Genomic DNA, 16,605 nt, shown 5'->3' on the forward strand with positions numbered 1-16,605 from the left:
TTCACTAGCTTCACATGTACCAAACTCGGTGTTACGCGAACGGACGACATAAGTAAATGACACATCCAAACATGATTATCACGACATGCGTGTCATGTAACAACATGACAACATGCCACGCTGATGATGCGCTCGCGGCCATTTCGCTAGCTTCACATATGCCAAATTTGGTATTACGTGACGCCAATGAATGACGAAGGTATGTGACTGGTGCAAATATGATAGTCATGAGATGCGTGTCTACATGACTACATGCCACAGTCAAGGCGCCAATACATTTCTACGTGACGCGGTGCGCGTGCTCGCCGGCGTTCATTTCGTGGCATCAAGCCGGCGTGGACACATCAGGCGCCGGTCCCGCCATATACTCGCAGGCGCGCGCCGCGCTGCGTTGCTTTGACGCATGCGCGTTTCAGCGCGGCCGGTGTCCCCACGTCACGAAAAGAGGGGGACGCTGTGTTGTCTGGGTAACGCATCGGCGCGAAATGCAGCATGTCGCATTTCGTGCCGGTTGCCATTGGGCCGCGCTGACACACGCTGGTCGCGCTTGACGTCAGACTCTAGAAAACTCTCATTTTGCTAACGTAGCGTCATTGTACCCAGCGTGCGCGGACTCGCTCGCTGGATTCCGTGCCGACCGGTTGTGCCCTCACGATCTCCGACGACAGTGCAGCTCTGGCCGACTGGATTAGCCCTACGCCATCTCCTATCGCTGACAAAAGCTTTCGCAAGTGGTGCCCCGTCCTCGGACACCTGTGACCGTGTTTCCATCTTTCCCATCTCTCCTATTATTTCTCATATGTCGTCGCTCACTGTCCTAGCGCATCTCTCTTTCTCTCTATACTTTTTAATCCCTCCTCACCCCCATCCTTTGTGAGCTACTGTTGAGGCGTCGCACGCTGGTGCAGACATTTACGGGGCTCACTTTTCTCTTCTTTTCCCTCTTACAACCACAATCTCTCCCCGCGTGCACGCGAGTGAACGCCACATTGAAATATATTGGGCCCTTCATGATGCGCTCGCAGCCGTTTTGCTAGCTCCACATATAACAAATTTGGTGTTACGTGACGTCAATGGGTGATGAAATAGACTGATGCAAACATGATTATCCTGACACGCGTGTCTTGTAGTAACATGACAATATATCACGCTCATGGCGTGGTCATGGGCGTTTCGCTAGCTCCACCTACACTAAATTTGGTATCACGTAACGTGAATGGATGGCAAAGGTAAACCACACATCCAAACGTGATGATGATGAGACGGAAGTCATGTACGGCATCATTGACTTCCACCTCGTAGCGTTGTGCTGATTTTAAAGTGGCATATCAACCTTTCTCATTTGTGCTTTCTCATTCGTGCATCGATTCTCACTGCACGTGGGATCTGCCATTTTTTTTTTTTTGCATGGCAGTGAAACCACAAATGCTTGGTTACTTCATGGGCAATTTTTTTTTTCAAGCGAATAATGTCTGCTCTTTCCGTCAGTCTATAACACTGCCACAAAAGCGCTCAAGATAGTTAAACAATGAAAAAATAGATGACGTGTCACGTAAAGTTCTATGACGGAAGTGGGAGGCAGGCCATTTGGATTAATTTTGGCCATCTGGATTATCTAAGGTGAACCCCAACCGAAGCGCAGGGGTGCGTCTGCATAAATGTCACCCAATGTTAAAACTGTGCACAGCACTTGCACAGCGACTGAAGTTTATCACATCCGTGTCATTTCATTTTCTGTTTTTTTTTCCGAGGGACAATTTAAGCACCGAAATGTCAGAATGTGATAGACAAATATTTCGCTGTAGTGTGACCAGAACCGTACAATAAAAGGTTATCTCAAGATTAGTTTAAGGTCTTCGTATAACTTAAAAGCAACAGCGCCGCAGTTAGAATTCCAACAACAATGCAAAACTTCGTTTATCACTGACTCACTAAAGTATTAATGCATTGACGCAATTTCGAATACTCCTCATGTTCGAGTTTGGGATTATGCCAAGTGCACATTACAATGGGCTTAAACTACACAGCCGCACTTACACCGAAATGATCCTGGCGAACGCAGGGTACGACGACGATAGACAGTACTCTCGGCAGAGCACGAACTGATCGTGTTGCAGGGCATACAACCGAGCAAGGCCAAATGTGTCTGTAGGTCGTGCTATAGGCAAAGGTACGAGCAATAAAACTTGTGGTAACAGAGCGGGACGACTCACACTTTGAGGTTGAGCATGAGGTACGCGGGCATGCCAGACGTATGTGGCTAGAAGACGACGCAGGGAGCCAGTGGCCACCAGGCAGTGACTCCGCTCTATCTCGGGGTGAGTTTCCCATCACTTTCCATAGAGTTAAGAGACGCGTGCTGAACCGGACTACTTCGCGTAGGCTCCGCTCCCGTACATGTAGCCCTACGCGAAGCAGACCTTCAGTGCCAAGAAAAAGTTGTCCGCGAGTATAGCACGCATGAATCGCCTTGCGCGATCCGTAATAAGCCAGTGGCACTGATCTTCGAATGGGGCGCGCTTCGTTCTACGAACGACCGAAGCTAGGCGTTTTGTACCGTGTAGACGGTGCGATGCGACAAATTTATTCGGTGTCATGACTCAGCGTGCATCGTCGATCGGTGCTCCGTATATGAACCTGGTGACGAGAGCCAACACTTCTCTGGGCTTGTCGAAAGCTGTCACGTGGCCGGCTCCCCGCACCAGCACCTGTGCAGAGAGGGCATGCGAAGTGCGGGTTATCTCCTATGGCTTTCGCCGTGAATTTGCGTAATAGAAGCAGCAAAGGCATGTCGACAACGCAAGAAAACAGGACCAATGTTGGAAAATCTCTATAGAAAGATCTAATGACACATTTAGCAAATATCTATCTTGTATGGCCATACGAGAACACATGGAATTTATATGTGTTCATGAGAGATTATTCGTTATGTGGCGTATGTGTCATATATTTTTTTTCGCTTAGTTCGCGTTCTTCAAAAGACAGGGTCGTAGTTGACTCAAGCCCACACTGGTGCGCTACGAGGACTTCCTGTGACGTCATTTGTGAGATGGAAAGTTAGTCGAACGCGAAATATCATCACCACCACCACCGCCCTCATGTTATGGCATCACGAAGCAGCGAGGTAAAGCCCGCTCAATGGTGCGTGACTTCCAGTCACCAGCAAAGGACCTGAGCAGAAACGTCACGTATCGCAGTCGACTCTAGTTCTTGTAGTGGTGATGCCGGTAAATATAGTGAGAACACTGAACCGGCTGCAGCGTCGGTTTCTGACCTCGCAGTGTTGTGTCGTTATAGTCAAACAACGCCATTGACAAAATATGTATACTCAAGCACTACTGTATTCAATCCATTCCGTTTCGTTTAAAATCCACTTGAGTGATACCCGACTGTTAACGGTCACTTCACTCTCCCGGAAGTGACGGCAAACCAATAATTTCGCCATTGCCTCCTCAGGAATATGGGAACTCCCAGCAGTGGGCGGCACGCATAAATTTGTTTCGATAGCGGCGCGTTCTTGATGCCAAAGTGTGGGCCGGGTAGGCAAGTGTGCTCGAGCATAATTTCTTACTCCGTGTCCCATGGCACAAAAAAATTTCGGGACGGGTGCGTGCCCGGTGTGTACCACCCCCTTGCTGCGCCACACTTGAGCAGCCGTTTTAAATATCTTTGAGCACGTTTCTAGCATCGGCTATGGTCAAGTAGAGCGAAAAAATAAGAAAATAAGAATAAAATGAGAAATATTAGGCAGAAAACTACTAGTACGAATGCAGCATTCGTAGGTATATTCTACTGGGTTCACGCTATCTTATCTGGAACCAACGATGAACCAACTTTTTCCTAATTATTTTTTATTTATAGTTGTTTTTTTATCGTTACCTGACTAGCTTATGATATTCAATTGTGCTTTGTAGATGTATTTATGTTGTACCCTGCCCCTCCTGCATGGGCCACATGGCCTGCAGTATTTTGTAAATAAAATAAAAAATAAAATAAAAATACTTGTGTGTGAGCGATGATTATAAATACTTCGAAGAATACCCCGCAGGCTGTGAGCTGGCTTTACCACGAATCCTGTGATTGCTGTCAGTGACGTAGACGGGGCTCTATGTTGCCTTAGCGCTTCTGTGGCGCATAATGTTCATGTTCATGTGTATCATATCTAGGTTATAGTGGCAGTCTATCGATAACGTCTGCAGGTTCTTTAATCTTGTAGTGTTATGTTCGGCGGTGGATGACTGCCACCGAAACCATCCATGTGCTCTATCGCTTTCTTGGAAAGTCATGCCTGTACACTTCGGGCTGTTAGTCGTTGCACCACTTCTTTTTTTTTCTTTTTTTTTTAAATAACGCATGCTTTCAAAACGCTCTCTTGCGTGTCATCGCCATCTCCAACAAAGACCTACTGTTCTAACGTGTTTTTTTTTCTTTTTTTCGCATGACGTTACACGGAAAGAATGGATAAGTCAGAAAAAAATTGCTTTACACATCAGCAAAGAATGAGGCGCGTTAAAACATTTAACAGATACCAAACGAAGAAACAAGCTGGGTGTCGAAACGGCCTCTACATGCGCCTTTGCAATCGTTCTTTGCGAGCGATTTTCAAGAATTTATTGGATTACTCTGATGGATCATGGCGTCATTACTGTATAATGTTTGGCTTGTTGACTTATAATTTGGGTTTAACGTCGAAAAGGGACGCAAGCCATATTAGAAACGCCGTTGTATAGAATTTCAGATATTTTTCACAACCTGAGGTTCGTTAAGAGGCCCTGAAATCAGTACTGTATGATATAAGTATTTTAGACGCATCCACGTAAGACGATCTAGATTAAAATATCTAAAAAAAAATATCTCGTCATGCTCCTAAAATAAAATGTTGATAATTACCTAAAACGTGATTATTAACTGCATTTATTATTCACGGTAGGGAACCTGTGGGAATGGTTGCGAAATTGTGGACCAGCAGCTGTGAAGTAATGCCTGCTTGACTGAAATCCTCGGACTGGAATCACTTTCGATATATGCGGCCGTAAAGCACGCTAAAAAGGATTCTTTGAAAAACCTACAGTGCTGCGAGAGATACGGCGATGCCTGTGACATGTCATTTATTGGGTGCTAACTCGCACAGATGCCTTTCAGGCTATATGAAAGAAGGAAGACTGCATTAATAAAAATGTATTTGCGAAACTCTCTACGAACACTTTTACACCACTAATGTTACCTAGAAAAAAATTTTGGTGGTCACCTGAATTCTTCACTTAGGTATCTTGTAGTGGCACCTTCGTGTCAGAGTTCGTGTGAAATGCTGTATTCTCGGAGTTAACCTTGTGTTTCGCGCACCGCCGGAGAGTATTTCAGAGGCCACTAAGAAAGAAGCGTGTAGTTGAAGTCTTCTCCGCCCGGTGCTGTAACAATCCCAGCTGCTCACAAAATTTAATAAACTCAATTAAATTTTCAATTATATTATTATTATTATTATTATTATTATTATTATTATTATTATTATTATTATTATTTTCCATTAAGTAAGGTTATATGCCGGTGTCTTATGTACCCAGTATAATAAATACCTCAACCTAGACCATCGATTTATCTCCTTTCGAAGAATTGATTTTTGAATATTATTAACACCGGAAGTAAGTGCTAGACAGAAAGTGCTTGAGAAAGAAACAAGTGTAACACTCGTGCCACAAAAAAAAACAACAAAACAAAACAAAAAAAGATGCCTCATGCCAACCTCGGTGTAGTTGTGCACGTGGCGGTAGTAACCCAGCACTTGGTCCGTGCCCAATCGCCAGGGAAGCCTCGGCGTGGTGGAGTAAATGCGCTGGCCCTTCCAATTAAGCGTCTTCATGAAACGCTCCACAGAGCTCATGGGAGTGAGCAGGTCCTTTTGGCCAACGTACACCAACACCTGTAATAGTTACGCGGCTGCCGTGCCTGAACCTAATTAATATAGCGTGACCTGGTTCACTGGGTGCTGCACAGCCGAGAAGCCTCTTGCGTAAACTGCCGTCATTCTCACGTATTGTGTATGTCGCGGTGACGAGAAGCATTCCGGCAGTCAGAATCCGTACCACTAACTTGCCGTCTAAAACCCACTTGAAAGGAAGGCATGCCGTCTATACAAGGCGACTTCACATCAACATACGTTCGCACGCGGCATCCTATTGCACCGTATCAGACCGATGTCATACACGTTACACGAGCCCACACTGTATACATGACAGACGTGTAAAACACCCTGACGCACACCTTCTCTATTTCAAATACAAAGCATGCATCGCAACGCTGCAAGCAGCAGCACACGCAGACCCAAACATCCTCAAACAAGCATGGGAGACAGCGATTTCCAAGATGGACCTGGTCTACAAGGGCGAACTTGTCGCCCGGGCCTGGTGGCGAGTCCAGGCCAAAAAGTTATCGGAATAAGGGACCCTTCCACTTTTAGTAACCGGCAATTCTTTGATAAACGTTCACTCTCACTCTCTCTCACTCTCTCTCTCTCTCTCTCTTGGCAATGTACACCTCGTTACATTAACGTTTAAATAACTGGTGGCTGCACCTGCCCAGTGCGCATGGAGAGCGTCGGTGAGCATCAACAGAAAGATCCCACGATAGGGCCAGACTCCTCCGAAAACAATACGTGACCCCGCTCGTCGGATATACTCCCGGTGCAGGCTTATTGTGCTAGATTATCTAGTCTAAGTGTCATCATTTCATTAAAGTAGACCACCGCGTACAGCATAGGTCATCACCTGGAGGTCCTGGTCGAGCAGATCGGCCAGCTGATGCTTATACGAGACCAGGATGTCGGCGTACATGCCGCGCGTGACAGCGTCGCCGTCGGCCGCGAACACCAGCTGGCGGCCGACGTGCAGGGCCCGACGCACCTCGGCCCGTTCCACGAACTGCTCGTAACCGGTGAAGACGGCCGGAGGGTACGTGAGGTCCAGGTTGTACGCCTGCCGCAGGCCCGTCAGGTTGCCGAACAGTGTCGTTGAGATGGTCGGGTTGCCGTCTGAAATATGTGACGCCTTTCGCAAATGACACGTACGGGCAAACCGCTGCGGAACTGTATGAATAAGGTGGGTCAGTATACGAATGGATGCGTCTAATTTGGGTTTCATGAAATGTGTAGTAAATTAGTAAGGGGTTATAGAAGCGACTGTTTATTATATTTTTTTAATGTGCGGCCGGCACATCACGGCCTATGTGAGAATGGGTGCATGAACAGTTTCTATTTGTCAGCACAACATATAATCTTCCGAATTTGAGTTAGGAATGGTAAAATTTCACGATGAGAATTCGACACATTGTATGTGATTTACAAAGAGATGAATATTGTACGAGTGACAATACATGCTAATACTTAGGTTACTTACGAAATATTAGGCGGAAATGTTGTAGGCCCGAGTGCTCAAATTTGGGTGCACGTTAAAGAACCTCAGGTGGTCGAAATTTCCGGAGCCCTTCACTACGGCGTCTCTTATAATCATATGATGGTTTTGGGACGTTAAACCCCACATATCAATCAATCATTACTTACGAAATATTAAGACTTATATAGAACAAGTTTTCGACGTGTTCAAATTCATTACCCATATGTGTTAAACGAAGAGCAGATCGTCTGCAATGAATTATTAAGTGCTATTTCATTGCTTGTGTTACGCGTGCGACTGAAAAGAATTTGCCCATTATCTGCATGTTTAACTGCAAATGTCGTCGAAAGACGATACTCTTGCGTGTGGAGAGAGTGAATAAAACGTTTGTTTGATGTTCTGCGCGAGAAAATCCGTGAATTGTATTCTGGGAGCGCTGCGTTAGAGAGTCTCGATCCGTGCAGCGAAGGCGAACGAGCGCATCGAAGCACGTTAGACACGAGCGCCATCTGGCAGTTATCTTCAAAAACGAAGGAAGGCGTGCACGCCCGCGGATAAAGATGCACGCCTGTCTCGGAGGCGATAAGGAGTAGAACGCAAAGCGATGGGCAGGTGCCATCACCGCGTCGTCTTAGCAAAGCATTGGACACACTTGTCTTTTTGAGCATCGCGTTGCACCGTCAGCGCAGCGTGATAAACGCTACAGTCCTTATAATTACTTGCGTGTGCCTTCTCTAGTATAAAGGCACACATAGAAAACATCGACGTGTTGTTATGGTGCCTCAGATAAGCGCAATAATTGCTTTTTAATTGGCGATCACACAAGTATGAACGGTGAAACGAGTGGTATTGGTGGGCGCTGTGGATGGGGTTGGCCGTGTGAGGTATCGTTTGGTGTCATTAGGGGGATTGGTACCGCGGACAAGCAGAGAAGTGCACAGACAAACAGACCGAAAATTTGGCTTCGAAGGTTCTCAAGAAAGACTATCGTCTTTAAAGATACAAAAGGTGTCGCCGAATAGTAATTGTTAGGGCTTCAAGTCCAAAAGTCACGATGTGATTATGATGGACGCCGTTGGAGGGATCCTGAAGTTGTGATCATCTGGTGTTCTTTAACGTGCACCTAAATCTAAGCGCATGGGCCTCAAGCATTTTGCTTGAGGCTGAGGAGGAGCACGAGGAGGAGGAGGAGCACGAAAGAGATTGTGTCGCGTCCTACTTCAGTATATACGTATATTATGTATTTTCTGGCCGGGTGTCAATAGCGCTTGTATGACGACATGCAGTCTCCACCAGCCGCATGCAGAAACTCTCGATGGTACGGATTGAAGTCGTGTATATTTGTCGCACGTTGTAGCACGGGGGCAACAATTCAGCGAAGAAACAGCAACACTGGGTAAATTCGAGACATAGCGCGATTTGCCCTGTGTTTCATCTTTTAGTAAGAGGGTTGCCATAAACATAAACGTTGATCTCGTTATTTGGCTTTATTGATTTTACCACAAACTCATTTGTGCAGGAAGGAGAGCGCCAGCTCAGGGCGAAAGTGGCGCAGAAAGCTTACTCTGTTCAGATGTGTGAAACCTGCGAAGCTTGCACGACTGAACATTGATTTGGTTGCTACGAATTCATTATGAAAGGGCATATTCATAAAAAAATAATTTAGTATAAAAGGACATATTCATGATAAAAGGATTCGGGACAAAAGGACGGATTCGAGCAGACAAGGCCACTTGGGAAGGTGTTGGGACACCACGAACTCCAACTAGCAACTGAAAGGGCACACTGCGGAGGAAGAGAAAATCGAGTCGTGACATGTTCCAACAACGCCACTCACTCCAGAAGGCCCACGACGCGGTGATGTGGCTTGAGGTCGGCAGTGCAGGCCACCCTCAAGGAAGACTGGGGGATGAATACTTCGTGGGAGTCAGTAGAGGTTGGTACCTACCTACGTATACCTCTATTACGCACGCGCATATACACACTTGCCTATCTGGCAACAAGTCATACACTTCGTTTCTTCTTTGTGCAATTCAATGCACGGTATATACATGCGCGCGCGGCCACTGCACCCGTTATACCTGGTCTCTACCATCGCGGGCGCGTGTTTTCATTTTTGTGCATGTATACAAAACGGCGCTTTCACGGAATTTTGGTGTGTGTATAAATTTGGGCCTAAGCTTCTTGGTGTTAATATTTGCTTTCTTTGATTGCACTTGCCACTCACGTGTGATGCGTACGTGTCACCCTCGTATTTTTGTTTCTCTTTTTAGTTTCTGGCTGAAGTTTACCAGACTGAAGTTTTCGGCCTACGTGAGCGCCTTCAGGCATGCGCGTTGAAGCTAAAGCTCATACGAAGAGCTCCCTACTTAACAGCTAGCAGGCCAAAGCAAGACGCTCAACTTTCTCGAGACTAGCCTCATTGTTGTGACGCGACCGCGGTCGCGCAATTCACCTGGGCGTTCCGGAAAGAGCGGTCGACCGCTCAGCGGCGCAAGGTGACAAAGGGTTCTTCCCGTGCCGCTCGTGCCGGAACGGTCGACGGCGTCCTTCGCCAGTGCCTGTCATAACGATGATGGCCATCGAGTGTCGCCCGGCGAAGATCGAGAGGGCTCAATGACATGCCTGCCATAACGACTTCGTTCCACTTTCTCTAACTTCCCCTCCTTCTTTCCTTTCTCCTCCTCCTCTGCTTTCAGGATGATGGTTTACTGTAATGGCCTGTGCTTACGAGAACTTGTGCGCTTTAACTGGACAGCCAGTCGAAGCTATCGTGAGAGTACCGCTTTCATATACACGGTGTGCAAGAAAACCCAGCCCCGTGGCCTTCAGTAAACATTATAAATATTGCAAATAGTCCTGTTGTCGTTATCGCTTTTTTTCCTTGCTTCCTATATTTCTTTCTTTTTTTGCACTACTAGTAGCAGCACTACGTGGTTGTTATTTAAGAAATATGCCACGAAGGGGGAGAAGGAAAAAGGAAATCAGCAAAGAAGGGCGCGCAGTGAACTGTCTTGGTCAAGCGGCTGGCACCTGAATGGCGGCCGGCAGTGGACAAGGGAGGTATATATACATATTAGTCATGCTCGGATGGAACTTACCTAAGATCACCTCTAAAAGGTCTTTGCCGGCCGTGTAGTTACCGCGGCGTATGAGGCGGACCACTCGGTTGTACTGCTCCCAGAGGAGCGACGCTTGGGCGTCGGTCAAGAACCCGGTCTGGTGCAGCAGCTCGCTATTGTCCAGCTGGTTCTCCGGATCCACAAACGGGCTGGCCAGGACGAGGCCCTTGAGCCGTGGAAGGGAGTCTTCGTCCCGCATCATCTTCATCATGGTTGCCAGTGTCAAAGCGAACTTGGCTGCAATGGTCGAAAGTTCGTTCGGTATGTGCAACAGGGACAACTTTCTCAACAGGGCCGTCTCGTCATAACCGTAAAGGTCGGTGGATTATTGGCATATTATCTCCCCTGGCTACATAATATGTATTTGCCGACTTCAACCGCATCGACCGTACTATAACCGCATACAATGAAACAATTAACTCACGCGCGGCTGTACAGACTTAGTGAGTTGAAAAAAAAACAGCGTCGAACGTGCGGACATGTTCATCGTACAGTGCTCGTGGTTTTATACCGAGCATTGAATGTGGCAGCACTGCAAAACTGGGCTCGAACTTGGCCTCTTTATTATACAGCGGGCTTCCACAGGTGTTCGAAAGCCGGCAGCGTTCCTGATAATTCTGTAATCGGCGCAAAGAAACTAAGTGTGCGAGCAGAGCACAAATGTGTAAAAAAAGTTTGCAGCATATCCACGGAGTGAATGATGGAGGGTGGGGCGAAGCATTCGTCCGTCCATGCGTCCGTCTGTGTGACCGTCCATGCGTCTGTTCGTGCGCCCGTCCCTGCGTTCGTTCATGCATCCGCCCCTGCGTCCGTTCATGCGTCCATCCATGCATCTGTCTGTGTGTCCGTTCGTCCATCTATTCAACACTCCAAGCCCCACCATCTCGCATATTTTTATCATATATTCCCCATATAGAAGCACCGCCATTCAGTGGACATTCCAAGGACTAAACGAGAGGTGGCACACGCACACTTTCTTACGGCTCGCGCTTCGAGTCTACTTCCCACCTTCAACCACCTTGAATTCATGGTATATACTAGTTCACTGTATTCATGGCACTGCGGCCCAATGCTCGCTAAACCTTTCTAAAACCAAGGAGGTTACGCCCAGCGAGTATGACGTAGCAAACTTTTTCAGTCAGATAGTGCTCAATGTACATGCCAGTGGCTGCTAATGCGAAATGAGAGACAGGAGGGTGCAGCTTTTAATTTCTTACGGCTTGCGCTTCGTACCTGCTTCCCCCCTTTGACCACCTCGAATTCATTCATGGTATATACTAGTTCATTGTATTCATGGCCCTGCGGCTCAACGCTCGCTTAACCTTTCTAAAACTGAGGAGGTTACACCCAGGAGTATAATGTAGTAACCCTTTCTTGTCCGATAGTGCTCAACGTACATGCCAATGGCTGCTAATGGGGATCGCAGCGTGCGCGTTGACTAAAAGCTGAATGCTCCTCTCTCTCATTCCCCATTAGCAGTCATTGGCATGTACATTGAGCACTTTTTATTGTTGTTCAACAACGCACAGAAGAAATCTTTCACCGGCACCACCTTGGAGGTCAAAATGTTATACTCGGCACCACCTTGCAGGTCAAAGCGTAAGACTGGTTACATACTACGACGGGACGCGGGACGAACGGGTGCCGCTATAAGGAGCTTCGCCCCTAAAAATCGGACATCGATTGTTGTACTGGGAATGCGTCTTGTATTGTGGACTAGTTTCCGAACACAATCTTCCCATGGATTCCAACTTATTAAAAGGAAGATTTCAATTCCTCGTTTATGACACATGTGTATACAACACGGAATGAATTACTTGTTATTGTACGAGTCGCTTGCTTTATGATGCGGCGTGAAGTTAAGAGATGTAGGACTTAAGTCTTGTTCGCATAGCTGCCATGTCTGGCTACCGCATCCGTATACCTGCGTAACTTTCGGTTGCAATGAAGAAGTCCGCGTTGTGGCACTCGGCAAAGATGACGCAGAACTGGCCTATGAACTCGTAGAGGTCAGCGGCTGCGTCGGAGGCGTTGGCGCAGTACCAGCGGTCGTCGACGCCGTCGTGCGAGTGGCTGAAGCCCGTGCCCACCGGCTGGTCCACGTACACGACCGACGCCTCCTGGGCCCACGTGTGCGCTCTGAAGGCCGTCGTGCCGTCGGCGACGGCGCGCAGTGGACCATGCTCCACAAGCGCCCCAAACACTGAGGGCTCGCCTGGGCCGCCCTGAAGCCACAGCACGAGCGGAGTCGGACCGCCGGGGTGCTTCTTCTGCGCGGAGAGTAGAAGCGTGCTCTCTATAACTGCTGGTAAGAGCTCGTCCGGAAACAAGTCTCAGTGCAGATGTGGCACACGCGTTGACACAGAGAGTGCTATGATATCTGCATAACACGACCTCCTTGCCTCTGGTTTCATATCAACCATTTCATGCAACCCATGTAAGGGCATGCATGTCTTCAGCAGACAGCGAAGCAGGATTCCCCATAAATCATCTCCGTCTCAAAACATTTGACCAGAAAACCAAGCTTATCATGCAAACCAACCGTTTATCATAGTTAACCGCGGCGCAACACCGGGACGAGGACGATAGGAAGAAAGACAGACACGGTGCTCTGTGTGTCCTTCTTATCGTCCTCGTCTCGGTGTTGCGCTGTGGTTCACCGTGCATCACCAACTCACCCCAATTTTCAGGTTACATCTAATCAGAAGCGAGTGAAAAAAACTGGCATTCGATTAACCGGTCGCAGCGCATGGTTGCACAGCCAATGCTCGATTCAACGCATTCTTGAAATAGGCGTAATAAATAGTCAGCACCTCCGAGGAGAGAGAAAGAGAGGCGTCTTTATTGAAAAGCAGAGAATCGGGCCGGTGCGCTGACTTCCGACTCTGCTTGGGGAAGAATCGGGGATGGAAAGACAGTAAAAGAGAGAGAGAGGAAAAAATGTTAAAATGGGATAAATAGAATCTGGCTGAGTTCCCTGGCTCTTGGGCGGGGACTTGCGCTGGGAGGAAGGTAAGTCAATGGCCTTCGGAAATCTTGTATTTCTTGGTGCTTCAATCCAACATCAATAAGGGTGCAATTCTCGCCAAATAGGTATTCTTGGATGTTTGAAAGTTTCATCAATATTCAGTGAAACTGACCATGGGAGCATTTCTTGCAAGAAAGGTTCAATACGAATTATAAGATTATTATTGCATGAAACTTTCAAACATTGAAAAATACAAGATTTGAAAGACGTGGCTGAATTTTGTGTGGTTGAAATTTTCGTCCGATTTCATGGCCTATATTTTACTAAGAAGGTAAGTTAATGCTGATTCAGTGTGAAAAAATAAATTTATAGATATATTCAATTTATTGTCGCATTCAAGATTACCACTGTTGGGTTTTAAAAAGTCGTCGGGAGATGGTGATAAACGACTTTTGATATTTTTTTTATTTATGGAAGTTTGTGATGCATTTTCCACGAAATTGATCCGGGGTGCATTTGTAATCACATTTAGGAAAAAGCATATAGCCTTTGGGAATCATACTTTTCGATGCTTAAAAGGTTCATCTAACTTTAGTAAAGCTGGGCTTTTGTTATTAAAGGTGTGCCCATAGTTTTTAGAAATATTGTATTCCTTCGGTTTTAATAAAACTTGGCCGTTTTAACAGCAAAATCAAGATTGTGTCATGTGCGCTACGGCATTACCAGTCAATTTTAAATGCACCGCGATCGAAAAATGTATCAGCTGGGTGATTTGCTCAACTCGCGCGTTAATGTGTCGAGGTGATTAGGTGGATAATAGAGGTATTGCAGATTTTAAAACATGTGACGTCCTGAACAATAACGTATTCTCGCATTTACTGCACAGTGTGACGACGTAATAGAATTCTAACAAAGTCATCAAATTACCAAGGAAAACGCCTGCGGCACTGTCAAAGGTTAAATAAAACTCGTGCCAGTGAACTCCCAAGCTAACAAGGTAAATGCCAAGACGATTTGGCTTTGGACCTAAAACTTTCGAAATTGTCGATGGCCCCTTAGCCCTTCTAAGCAACCAACGTTGTCTGTGTGTTTCCGCGTTAAAACACACAAGGTGTTCAAGCCCTTCGGGTGCATTCTGAGTGAATGAGACTCATGGCGGCTGCATCTAAGCGAATTTTCGTCTAAGCAGCTTAGCATACAGTAAATATAGTATAGATCTGTTCATGGTCAAAAACTCGAGGGATGTTACGCAGGCCTTGCAGATTTTCCATGATTGCGCGAATGCCTTCTCGGTAGATGCATATGATTTGTTCTATTCAGTGTCGCACTCAGAGCTGTTTTCAGTTGTTAAAACCTGTTTTGCAGAAAACGGAGTTTTAATTAGCCTTTGAGCATGCCATCTTTGTGTTCAGAAGCAGATCCCACGTACGTGACGGGATGCTCACATTATTCAAGTCGTGATCAGACTGTCACAATAGTCAAACAGTCTTACCCTTACAGACTGATTTTGTTCTACCAAAGCTGAGGAACTGCGACTGTTTAACATGTCTGCGCGTAAACGTTTGCATATATTTAGCATCATTTCGCAACGTGTCACTTAATAAAAAGATTACACCATGTCACCTACCCTCCGCACGCTTCGCATTAACATCGATTCCCATCGTACGTGGGATCTGCCGACTATTTTAGGGATTGATATCAATAACCCTTTTGTGACCACACTTAACTCACTGGATGAAATTTTGGCAGTTTCCATATAACGTGCTAATTTCGTATGGTTCTCGCATGAGCTTGCCACTGACAATGAATTGCAGTTTTTAGGCTTGTACATAATTTTCTCGGAACGAAATGTGTGCTGGGCCTCACGATCACGGAAAGAACTTTTACCACTCGATGCGGTTAATTCTAAACTTCTTAAAAGTACCATCGCCACCATGTGTCTTGAAGGTACGCTGGTGAAATATTTCTCTCACAGCATGCAGTATACTTTCATGAATCAGGTTTAGCGACTGCATTCAGCTGACTATCCTAGCTCTCTCGTTGTTTCCGTTTCCGAAGCCATCCTTCAAAAGTTGAAGGGCACAAGAAAAAACAGGCAGTCCATGGTCAGAAGACTTGTGGTTGCACCTTGTGTTGATAACGTATCTCACGACCTCAAGAATGTGGCCATCACTTACAACGCGCTTGGGGTATCTCCTGCGCCTTGCAAGTAGGCGGCCTGTGTCCACGCATTTTTAGGTCACTGAAGGCCCTCCATGTGTGGGAACACGCTCCGTCGTATGTACACGGTAGATCACTCGGTTGACGTGGTGTATGAGGTCTCCCTCACTTTTTGTCAGGTATACACCGGCCCAAATGGTCGGTGTCTGAACGTAGGAGCTAGGGAGCACACATTCACCACTGGAAACAATTTCTCGGCGCATTCGCCAGCACAATGTAATTAGTTTTTATGTAAGGTGAGGCTTTCCAACGTTTCTGCTCTCGCCTATAAAGGTGCACTTTTGTCAGACCTCCCATGACCCTCGACTGGCGCCTCCTGTCACTGGCATAGATGGGTGTTCAACCTCCCTCGGCGTCAATTTTTTTCTTTTTCAATTTGGTCTGTGTATACATACAAGCACGTATACAGGCTCACGTACGAAAATACGGTTGAACCCCCTTCGCCTTCCCATCAAGTAGACCTTCCTGTTTTTGGCCATGTCACTACCGGCTGGTGTACTCACAAGGGCCGGGAAGAACCAGAAGAACAGGTGGTTGGGTTCTCGCTCCCGCACTGTCAGAAATCCCGCGTAGCTCTCGATGTCCGGCGAGCCCGCCATGGCACCGACGCGGCTGCGCTCTCGGGCATCGCGTACCCTGCCCTGCACCACGTACGGGGTCAGGTACAGGGGCAACTCTTCTTCGTTCCTCGGCGTGCCCGTCCCCGTGCGCTTGCGCTGTTGCCGGTACGGCCAAGCGTCGCCGCGCTGGCACTGAAGAAGCACCAGCGCGACGAGCAGCACGGCGCCGGTCTGCCGAAGCACCGCCAGAGTCGAAACGCCAGCGTCGCAGCTCGGCCGCATGCTTCCGCAGCACGGTCGGCGGATCCGAACACGTCGCCGGCGCGTCGGTGGTCGTGTCGTGTTTCGCT

General features: G+C 47.2%; 1 protein-coding gene across 1 annotated transcript; it reads right to left on the bottom strand.

Moving 5' to 3' along the window:
* Positions 1-2,549: 2,549 nt before the first annotated feature.
* On the bottom strand, positions 2,550-16,405 carry LOC142790056 (venom serine carboxypeptidase-like). Its single transcript, XM_075885089.1, has 6 exons — positions 16,199-16,405; positions 12,432-12,777; positions 10,487-10,744; positions 6,762-7,024; positions 5,741-5,917; positions 2,550-2,708 (listed from the first exon to the last, which is right to left on the bottom strand). The coding sequence occupies exons 1-6, from the start codon at positions 16,292-16,294 to the stop codon at positions 2,601-2,603; spliced, it is 1,248 nt and encodes a 415-aa protein (XP_075741204.1). The 5' UTR covers positions 16,295-16,405; the 3' UTR covers positions 2,550-2,600.
* Positions 16,406-16,605: the final 200 nt, after the last annotated feature.

The sequence above is a fragment of the Rhipicephalus microplus genome, unplaced genomic scaffold (genome assembly GCF_043290135.1).
Source record: "Rhipicephalus microplus isolate Deutch F79 unplaced genomic scaffold, USDA_Rmic scaffold_67, whole genome shotgun sequence".
Lineage (NCBI taxonomy): Eukaryota > Metazoa > Arthropoda > Arachnida > Ixodida > Ixodidae > Rhipicephalus > Rhipicephalus microplus.